This window comes from Ammospiza nelsoni, chromosome 14, assembly GCF_027579445.1.
Source record: "Ammospiza nelsoni isolate bAmmNel1 chromosome 14, bAmmNel1.pri, whole genome shotgun sequence".
Classification (NCBI taxonomy): domain Eukaryota; kingdom Metazoa; phylum Chordata; class Aves; order Passeriformes; family Passerellidae; genus Ammospiza; species Ammospiza nelsoni.
The window spans coordinates 7458670-7469584 of record NC_080646.1 but is presented as its reverse complement, the minus strand read 5'-3'; the positions used below and the strand labels follow the sequence as shown (position 1 = coordinate 7469584).

At 45.0% G+C, this 10915-nt stretch overlaps 1 protein-coding gene across 3 annotated transcripts in view; it reads left to right on the top strand.

The window, feature by feature from the left end:
- Window positions 1–10915, top strand: part of NTRK3 (neurotrophic receptor tyrosine kinase 3) — a 203862-nt gene that overhangs the window by 65885 nt on the left and 127062 nt on the right. For all 3 annotated transcript variants that reach the window (XM_059482378.1, XM_059482380.1, XM_059482379.1), the window contains exons 9-11: window positions 1651–1674; window positions 2459–2529; window positions 4563–4665. In XM_059482378.1, coding sequence (XP_059338361.1) covers window positions 1651–1674; window positions 2459–2529; window positions 4563–4665 — 198 coding nt within the window. The remainder of the gene's footprint in view (window positions 1–1650; window positions 1675–2458; window positions 2530–4562; window positions 4666–10915) is intronic.

Genomic DNA, 10915 nt, shown 5'->3' with positions numbered 1-10915 from the left:
GAAAATGCCACACACTGAAGGTTCCCCAGCGTGGCTCATTCAAACCCCTTGTTGCTTACAGCAATTCACACATGCAAGGGCTTTGCTGTCACTACCCAGGGTGAGATTATTATTCTTAATTAATTAATGAAAGCACAGTGCCTGGAAGACTTTGTCAGCATAGAAAAGGAACAATGGCCATGGATTTTAGCACTTCCTGGTCAAAAACCTCTCATTGGTAAAAGGCCACACTCTGCTTTCCAGGCTGAGAGGAGCAAGGTGCTGTTAGAAGCTGGGATCTGGGACATGTCATATCTGCCTTCTCTCTGACGCTGCAGGGCAGTGGCTCCCAGGACAGATTTATGTATTTTCCTGTAAAAATCTCATTGCATGTTGTCATTGGTATCTCTGCCACAGGCTAGCAACTCCTTATTTAATCCACAGAAGTTAATGTACCTGTGATGAGCATTCAGTTCTTTGAGAACTTCTCGCAGAACTGAAGTTGGCTGAAATTCCTTGGCTATTTTTTATGCTTGGAAAAATAGGGTTTAATGGAAAAAGAACCTTTTTGTGCATTTCTGTTGAAATTGCTTAGTCCAGCAGAGAAAAATGGAAAGGGGAAAATGTAGAGGCAGCAAGAATTTTATGACTAGACTGTGCCTTAATAGAGAAGAAAAAGGCTCCAAATAAAATATTGTTTTCTTTTTCTTTTCCTCTTGCTAGAAAAAGCCAAGGAAAGTTACTCTTTTGCTTGACTGAAAACAAAAATATTTGTTCAGGTTTTTCCCCCTGGTTTGGAAAGCCGTGTTTGTCACCTGGGGTTTGTTTTACACTCCCCTTCCAAACCTCACCCTTGCTCCAGTGTGAGCATTCCAGCATCCTCCTCTGCCAGCAAAGCTGTGCAAACTCCAGTTAATATCCAGTTAATATCAGGCTCAGTTTCTTACACGGGCGAGCGGATTGGAAGCTGACGTGATTCTCACTCTGTGTAAACTGAGCGTCACCGAGGGCTTTAGGCCTCGCTGTCTGGGGCCTCAGCCACCTCTGGAGCTGGAGGAGCTTTGCTGAATGGACTGGAGCAGCCAGCAGGCTGACAGCAGGGCCTGCTCTGCTTGTCTCGGGCAAGAGGCAGCTCTTGGCCAGCCACAGCCTCCCTGTCCAGTTCAGGAGCTATCACCTGTTCTGAGTGGCTCATCAACAGCAGGTCACAGGAGGTTCCTCTAACACCCAGCCCCAAGCTGGGCTCTCCTCCATGGGAGCTGTTCCTTATCCTTGAAGGATTTTATCCATGGGTGCACACTGCCATGCAAGGCAAAACCTGTTTCTCTCCCCTCCACCTCCATCCTGTAGAGCCCTGTGTGTCTGTTGAGCTTTGCTGAAAGCAGGGATGTTTACCAGTCATTCAAAAGTGCTACTTGCTCTCCATTTTGGCCTCACAGTACTATGCCTCCCCTCCTCTTTCAGCCCAAGGTTCTCCATCCTGATCTCCAGCACGTCCTGCTGGCAAATCTGCTGCAATTTCCAGGAACAGTTGCCCAAGAGGAAAAAATATGAGAAGTTTTTTTCCTGGGTTCTTTGGGGTGGAGGATATCTGAAGTGGGTGGGGAAGGAGACCCCTCTCCCTTTGCTGTGCTGCTAACTGTGCTGCTTCTCTCTTTATCCTTCCCACAGAGAGTACGGACAGCTTTGTCTCAAGTAAGTGTCTCCTTGCCTTTTGAATTCTGTGGCTGGTTTGTTTCTGTGGCTTCCCCTTCCCCTCTGTGATTTACATAGCAAAAAGGAGAAAGCCAGAGGCATGTTGGTGGAGGCTGCACACAGCCCTGGCTTCCCTGTGCATGAACAAGATTACTGGGGGAGCTTGTGACCAGCTTGATAATCTCAGGAGACCAGGAGTTGTTCATCTGCCTCTTGTGGTTCCCAAAGAAGGTCCTGTAAAGGAAATGATGGTTGGTTGTGCTCTAGCAAAAGGGATCTTAATTTCATGCAGATTGGCTGTCCCCAACAACATCTCTCTGGTGTGGGCTGGGATGAGAAGCAGGACTCAATTCTGTCATGTTTCTTCAGCAGATTCTTCCCTCCCCTCCCAAAACACCACACACCACAAAAAGCATTCAGCTTGCTCTTTGCTCAGATCAAGTTCTGCTGGGGTCAGTTGTGTTTTAACCCCACTTAGCTGAGTAGATTTCTGAAAGCTAGGAGGAGAGCTCAAGGGTGGTGGGAACCTATTCCAGGACACCAGGCACCCAAATGTTTCTCATTTGTGAGGCTGGAACGGCATCAGCATAGTGCTGGTCTGTGTTTTCTCTGCTGATTGAGAAAGGGAACTCTCTGATGGTTGATTTGTGCCTTCTGGAACAGAAAGTTTCAGCCTCTTTTAGGGGTGAACCGAATCTCCTTAGGTCAGGCACTGCTGCTGGAATGTGCTGGGAGTCCCACGGGAGCCACACTGAGTTTTCTGTCTCTGGTGTTTTGGTTTCAGTCGGTGATTATGAAGTGAGTCCCACCCCACCCATCACTGTGACCCACAAACCAGAGGAGGACACTTTTGGGGTGAGTCCTGGTCTCTTCTCTACGGAACTGCTCAGTATTTATATTTCTCTGCTGTTTTGAGATGTTTGCAAGGGAAATCTCTTCCTTTATGACTCAAACAACAATCAGAAGGATTTTGTGGCTTGTGCTGGGCCGGTAAAATACTGACACAAACCATCTGATCCTCTTGGGTCTGCAGTGTGGAACCAGGGAACCCTTTGAAAATAAGGCATCCTGTGAAGTCTCTGCTGGCAGGGCCAGGAATTCTCACTCTTAAAAAGTGGCACCCAGAGAACAAACAAGCAGGAAAATTGTGTGTTTTGGACTGTTATTGATCTGTTAAGATTACCCTGGTGAGGGACCTGGGTTTGGTTTGGTTCAATTCTGTCAATGTCTGTTTGCCCTCTCTCCTGCTGTGTAGGACATGCCTAAAATGAAAAAGGAAAGTGAGTCTAGGGTTTATCAGAGCTCAGCATTGTCTTTCTTCTGCTGAATCCTAGTAGAAAAAAGAAGAAAAAAGTGTGAAAAAAATTAGCACATTACACAATTGCTCTAATTCTGTGGAAGTTTTAAGATACTGAAATCCATGAGGTGTCAAAAGAATAAGCAAAACTCAGTCCACCCTGGTTTCAGTTCTCATCTAACAGAAAACCTCCTTTAACTGAAGTGGAAGCTTTGAACAGCAAGGCTGGAGTAATAATGTGCACTGATTATTAAATATAAAGCACAGAAAACAAACTGGGGATGAAAATAGAGTGTAAAATAAAAATTTAAAAATATTATAACAAATGTACCGAGAGTGGGGAAAAGGATTGCAAAATGAAATTACTTCTTCTTAGTTAAATGATGTATTTTCTATTATAGCAGAATACAGTTTTGTAAAAGGAAGCAGTCTAAATGCATCACAAGACCTAGTACAGAACAATTGGACACATGCCAGAGAAATTGTTGTTTACATCAATGCAATAAAAAGTATTTTGAGCAAAGACTGGAAGGAATAAATATTCATAAATATTAAAATGAGCCTGGCATTGCAAACCCTTTAGGGCAAAGAGGTTTTCTTTCCCTGCTTGTACACTGCCACAGTGGAACCACAGCTCCAGTGAAGGGCTTGGACATTGCTCTACTATAAATATTTACTAGTAAAATTACAATCAATAGGGAATCGTTAGAGGCCTTTGGAAAACTCGGATGTTTTACAAGGAAAAACTCCTTAGTTCTACTTAATTTCTTCTGTTTTCTCTTTGTGTTGTTTTCCCTCACTCTGTCCTGAGAGATTTTTGGATGCAGGCAGAATTGTGCTCCTGGCTGAGCTTTGAATAGCTTCAGTGTTGTGATGTCAGGGCAAAGAGCTGATGTCAGGAATGGAGGTTTGTGATGTGATGCAGTGAAGGGAGAGCCCAGGCATTGGAGCAGAGGCCTTTTTTCCTGAAGATATATGGAGTGAGAGGCTGGGCAAACCTGGTACCAGAACAGCATCACTGATGGCAAGATCCCAGACCTCCCAGCCCTGCAAAAAGCCTGCAATGCCTCCAAGCTGTGTCAGGCCCTGCTGCTTTAGCTTGTGTTTTCCTCCATAGCTGATATCCACAGGGCTGCAGCTGTGGATATCACAGCTATATATGTGCACAGATAATGTGAGCCTGTCACTCTTGCACTGAGAATGACACAGGAACAGGCGGGAGGCTGTGTTGTAGAAAGAGCAAAGAAGGCTTTATTCAAGAGAACCACAGTTTTTATAGAGTGATACAATAGATTCCATTTGATTGGCTAGCTAACAAAAACACCTTCCTCATACACCATCCTTGAGAAGAACAGAAAGACAAAGTAGAAAAACACCACCTGCAGATTGTTTATACTTAACAAGTTATCACATCCTTACAACTCCCTGAAAATTCTCACAAGCCACCTTGGGAAAAACTTGCTGTTTCTCTCTCTCTGTCCCATGGCATCCACGTGAGCTTACAGAAAGGCTAAATGGTCAAGGAGGTGCTGTATTTCTAATTTAAACCCCTTAATTCTTCTGTGTTGACTCTAAGGCTTTTTCCCTCCAGGTTTCCATAGCGGTTGGGCTGGCAGCTTTTGCTTGTGTCCTCTTGGTCGTGCTCTTTATTATGATCAACAAGTATGGCCGGCGCTCCAAGTTTGGGATGAAAGGTAGGTGCAGCCGCCTTCCCCGAGCAGAAGGCACCTTCCAGGATTGCCCGGCTCTTATAGCACACGTGGAAAGGTGTTGTGGCTTTATTCCTACAATGCAAAGCCCTCTAAAGGGAGTGCAGTCCTCTTCTGCTTGTTGAGAGAGTAATGGAGACAAGTGGGCTGGTGGTTCTCACCTGTGCGAGCTTCTGTGGGCACAAGTGTGGATGTGTGTTCCTTCTGAGTACATAACTGCATCTACAGGTTGTCCAGGAGAGCTTTGAGTCTGCTCCCTCCAGCCCTGCATTGTGTCCAGGGCAGCAGGATCTTGGGTGAAATCTGTTTTACGGACTTGGTGATGCACAGGGTGTGCAGGGGGACGGAAAGATGTGAAATTGGTTTGAGATCACTTGGGAAGGCAGGTGCAGCCACCCTGTCCTATCTCTGAGTGAGGACCAAGATGCTGCTGTCACTTCATGTCCATACTGGGCAGGCAGTGGTGTGGAAGGTCATTTTCTGATGACTCTCTGATGAAAGGTTTTCTCGTCTTTGTCATGAATAACAACTTTAGAAATTTATTTCAAGTGTCACTGATACTGACTGCGAAGTGAGAAGGTTTTTGATGTTTGCCAGACAGAACTGGTCTCTGTCCTAGGGACACCAGCTCTGTGGTGAGACAGAGCCAATGCCAGGAGCAGATAATTGTGTGCCATCTGCTTTTTGTGACTCTGCTGGTATCTCCAGCTGGACAGGGTTGGTGGTGCCCGGTGAAGGCTGAAGGAAAAGCCTTCACCTGACAAAGTAGTTCCCAGCCTAACTGGGGGCTCATGCATGCACTGTTTGAAGCCAGGCTTTGACAAACATGAGCTTCTCCTAAGGCTCCAGAATCACTGCCTGTCTCCTGGCCTTGCTGTGGTCTCTGCTTCAAGGCAGGTTGATAGGTGTGGGAATGTTCCCTGCACTTGCCTAGGGCTTTGTTTTCTTCACGTAGACATTTCCTGAGTGGGTCCAGATGGGATTCTGGCTGGAGTTTCTTCTATGCATCCTATGGAGATAGAGGACAGGACATTTAATTAAACAGTGAATCTTCTACACCAACTTAGGAATATTTAGTCCATATGTCCAATGATAAGAACCATCTGGTGGAGTGTACTGACTGGTGGGTGGAGTAGAGGAATGGAAGACATGGTTCCTGGGATCAATTCCCAGCTCTTCTACTGACTCACTTAGTGGCCATAGGCAATTAGCTGTCTTAACCTCTGCCTCTGCTCTAATTTCCCCATCTGTAAAACTGGGATGATGTTATGTGCTTTCTGGAGGGATTTGTCAGAACACTTTGGAAGTGCTTGGGCATGTGCCACTGATGGAGCTTTGAGATATAAATATGAAAAGGAAAAGTAACATCTGACTCCAGTGGAAGAATCAAAGGGGAGTGAAGTGAGCCTAATGTGAGTAACAAGTCTTGGTGAACAGATGTGTGTATGTGTTTAGAGGTGTTTGGATAAGTATGTCAGTGGATATTCTGCATTCCCAGAAACAAGAGGGGGGTGCCATAATGAGCCTTTGTGTGTGAAGTTTAATGGAGGCAAAATTACTTAGCTAGAAAAGTCTGCTTTCCTCCTCATGCTGTGTTTCTTCCAATTCTGATATGAAACCAAAACTCTGCAAATTTTCTACGAGTCTTATTTGCTTTGCTTGGAGAAATGGAGTTAACAGAAGATAAATACATCTTCAAAACCAGTGAGATTGAGTCACAATTGTCATAGGCACCACCATAGCCTACTCACACTGCCCAAAATCTGCTCAGTTAACTCTTGGGCACGAGACATCCTTTGTGGCACCCAGTGTGTTATCATTTACTAAGGAAAAAAAAAAATCAAACCCTGAATCTTTTTGGGCAAGTGCATCCCTGATTCAGGAGCTGTTTGTTGCCAGCTGATATATTGCCACTTGTTGTTGAAATCCCAGCTTGGCAGGCCTGCAGGAGCAGGTTTTTCCTGTTGATTTTGTCAGATGCAGAACATTGTGTGCTCGTGTTGGACATGTTACCTAAAGCACCTCATGAGTCTTTCTGAGTACATCTTTTTCCTTCTGCTTCTCCAAGTGCTGAGCAGATGGTTTATTTCCTCGAGAGAGGTGAGCGTGGACTGACAAAGCTGGATGTCACGTTGAGTTTGGAAGGCTCCCTGGGCCAGCCCGATGGATTGCCCAGCAACCTTAGAACCAAGCGTCCAACACTCCAGCTGCCTTTGTGGAAAGAAAGATGATGTTGCTTGAGGGATGAGTGCTGGGAGAGGACTCTGAGGGGATGGTTTGCCCACTTTTGTCTTCTTCTGGCTGGTGGCACACCCTTGGAGCACTGCAGTAGAGCCTGTTGCTGATCCAGGGTGGGAAGCCTGCAGAGCTGAGCGTGCCTCGCTGGGCTGGCGCTCTGGCACCAACAAAAGCTCCTTTGAGAGCGGCTCTGACGCGCTGTGCTCCTCAGCTGGGCTCGCCCAGCCTGGCTCTGGGCCATCCCTGCTCCCTCCAGAGAGGGCATTCATTACCATGGCGAGGTCAGAGCCCCTTTCTGGCTGCTCTGGCTGGGAGGGAACAGGGGTGGGCTGAGGCAGCTGGGGGGAGCTGGGAGCTCGCTGGAGCTGGGGTGGTGGAGGCGGCAGGGAAGTGGCAAACAAAGCTCCTTTTTTTGTGTGTGGAAAGTGAGCAACAGAGAGGCACTGGAGCGAAAACCACTGGGAGATGTGAATGTTAAAACTGAGGCTCGTTGAAGTTGCAGAAATGCAGCCACTTGCTGAAGGGTGTTGTATACAGAGGAGGGGCTGGGATGCTTTTTAAAGCCCTGTATTAATGTGGGAAAAAGAAAAGAGTGTTACCAACCATACATTGAAATTTGTAATTCCTTTGGTTTACTCTGTCCTAAGGGGATGTTTTTTTTGGGATGGGGTAGACCACATGGGAACAAGGAGCTTGATATCCTCCTCTCAGTTGCTACTTGCTCCTGGGGCCAGTGTCCCATGTTCCCTGAGTGCCCACCCAAAGGGGAGAGCTTTACACCTCGCCTCCTGGGGTCAGGCTTGTCACTACAACCCTTGTAAACAGCGTCTTCCAATCCAAGTTTAATCTCAGCAGATGACAGGAAATGAAATTTTGTCGTATAATAAAAAAGCCACATGCAAGTCCCAGGACTAAGAAAAATTAAATTTTGTGAAAGAATAATAATGGCACAGAAAAGATCTGGGGCATACAGAATGTTTGGATGGCACAGTGATGGAGACTGTAAATACTTTTGTTGATAGACTAATATATATTCCTCTTTTAGTTGTTTTCTGTTACATTTGCAACTGCCTGGGGATGAAGGACGTGTACTCATGCATATCTGTGATGTATCCCTGGTGCTGCACAACTTCAATAAAAACCAAATGGAGTTAGCTGAGATATGCAGAGAAAGGTGCTAGAGAAAGTCTAGAGACAAGAGCACTTGTAGTTTTGCTGAGATTAACTGTTTTCCAGGCTCTGAGATTAAAAACTACTTCCATTGTCCAAACAAGGTTTTCTTCCTTGAGTGGAGTCAGTGCCAGCTGATGGTTCAGACTTGGTTACAGCTGGCAAAGACTCAATTGGTTTTTAATCTGATTTCCTAAAGAAATAAGGCGTGTGATCCTGCTGCCTCTCTGCTCACACTCAAGTGTGCATGCACAGCTCTGCCTTCCTGCATTTCCCCTTTCTGTGCTGCAGCTTCTGCGTGTGCTGGCCAGTTCCACCCAGAGGAGAGGGAGCAGGACTTACAGACGCCTTTACAGGGACCATGGAATTAAGGGAACTTAATAGAATGACAACTCAGGTGATGTCCTGCAGATAAAAACACCTCAAGGCTTTCTGGACATTGGAGAATTCATATGGAAGCTCAGCCTTGGACAGAAAACCACAGGGATCAGGCTTTCACAGGGCCTGCTGCGGTGGGTGGTGTGCACGTGTGTGCACATGCATATATGTGTTTTCTTTCAGAATAAACAGAAACAGCAAGGAGGTGGGGGAGAACCGAATGAACAGTAAACAAATACTGCCCACGCTTTCTGTAATGTTTCAGGAATCCCATTGCTATCAGTTTATTTGATATTTGCTCTAATAGCCCTGATCAAAGTGCTGGCACTGCTGATGTGCATGTGGATGTCAGAAATACTTGCAGAGCCGTTCCATTGTAATTTAGTGTTAGTTAAAAGGTACTTAAAGCAGTTGCCTATTTGATTATGATTGGGGGCCATTAACATTTTTTTCCATAAACAGATGGTTACTGTCCGCTGAGTTGATTGCAGAACAATTCCAGAGTTCTAATTCAGGAGGAGCTGCTCCTGTAAAGATATCTTGGGTGCTTGGCTTTTTGCTTTTGTTGATTTAGATTTTTAATCTATTTTTTAGGTTTTTTTCTTTTTTTTTTTTTCCCTCTTTCATTATGTTGCAATTATTGCTACAGGTTCAAAGGGGGGGAAATCTATCTATCTATATATATACACATAAAAATATAATATAATATAATATATATTTTATATATATATATTTATATATATATATTTATATATATTATATATATATAAATATATATATATAGTATTATTTTTATATATATATCAGAGCCATGATCTGTCTTTCAGATGAGGCTTAATTCTGTCCCATGTTGCCTTGGCCAAGCCTGGCTGTACTCATACGCTGATTTTATTAATTTTTTTTTCTCCCCTGATTATTTGTTGTATAGGCACAGACAAACCCTCTGCAGCTTGGAGAGCCTGCACATCAAGGGTTTGCTGCTCAGGAGAAATCTGTGATCAGGGTCCTTTCATTCCTTCCTCCTGGGATCCTGGCATCTAGTGGGAGCAGGAAGAAAGAGCAAAGCACTATTAATGTGACACAGCCACAGGAAACAGCCATACATCAGCAGCCACAGCTAATTCCAGGGTTTTGGGGGTGTATGGCTCTCCAGAGCAGTGGGCTGGAATTGGGAACCCATTGCTGCTGTGTTCCTTGAGCTGGGTGTGAGATGTGCTGAGCCCCCTGAAACATCCGAGCAGAGCAGCTGCATGGGACTGATGGAATCCAGGGGTTCTCCTTGCTGGTATCCTTCAGTTTGTTTGCAAATACCCTTGATATACTTCCACTCCTCAATATTACTTGGGTTTATTTGCCTGGGAAGTGGATTGAAAGGGCATGTGGTTTCACTGGGGCTTCCTTCTATAAATACCTGCTTATGCTCTGCTGCAGTGCAAGTTGTGCTATTTTTATGTTTATTTATTTAATGCCTTCAAGGTGATAAAGCATAAAGCTCTTTGAGCTGCTGAATATTGCTTTCTATGACTGGCTGAAAGTAAGTTGTAGACTGGTGGGGGTCAGTGTCAGTTTCTTCTCCCAGGTAACAGGTCAAGAGAACAAGGCCTCAATCTGCACCATGGGAGGTTTAGATTGGATTTTAGGAACAATTTTTTCACTGATGGGGTGGTCGTGCATTGGAAGTGTCTACTCAAAGAAGGGGTGAAATCTGTCCCTGGAAGCATGAAAAAAACATGGATTTTTTTAATGCTTCATTAAATTAAATTTAATCATTAAAACAACATGGCACTTAGGGACACATAAAGTGGTAGAACTGACAGTGTTAGGTGAATGTTTTGACTTAATGATCTTAGAGATCTTTTCCTGCTTTAGTGGTTTTATGGGAGGTGTCTCCCCTCTGCTGTGCCATGCAGCCTGTAACTGTATGGTGGCAGCAAGGGACAGCTGCTATGAAGCCCTGAGTTCTGTGGCAAACATTTGAGAGATCCCACCTGTCCCCTGAGCTGCTGTGCCTGTGACAGGCTTCTCCTTCTCCTCTTTGCAAAGGCAGATCCCTCTCACTCCAGCAGTTAAATTCTTGCACCCCTTGCCCCTCAGTTCAGGTGAAGGTTTGGAAGGTCACACTGTTCCTTGGTGCTGTCTGAAGGGGCAGGGAGCCACCCTTGGCTGGACAGGTGCATTGAGTGACCCTGCAGGAGAAAAAGTCAGGATTTATTTAGATCTAGAAATAAAGCATTTTCCCACTCCCAGAAGTATTGATAGGTTATTTATAAAGGAAATGCAAAGTGCACTGACCAGCCATTATTTATTTGGGTTGCTGTTACAAAACCCAGGTGTCTTTTTTTAGGCCACTGCTGAAAGCAGAAAAAAAAAATAAAATAAAAAAAAAATTTCAGTGGTGTTCAGGTGACCCAAGAAACCCCAAGCCTGCTTCACAGCATATCCCTGCAGG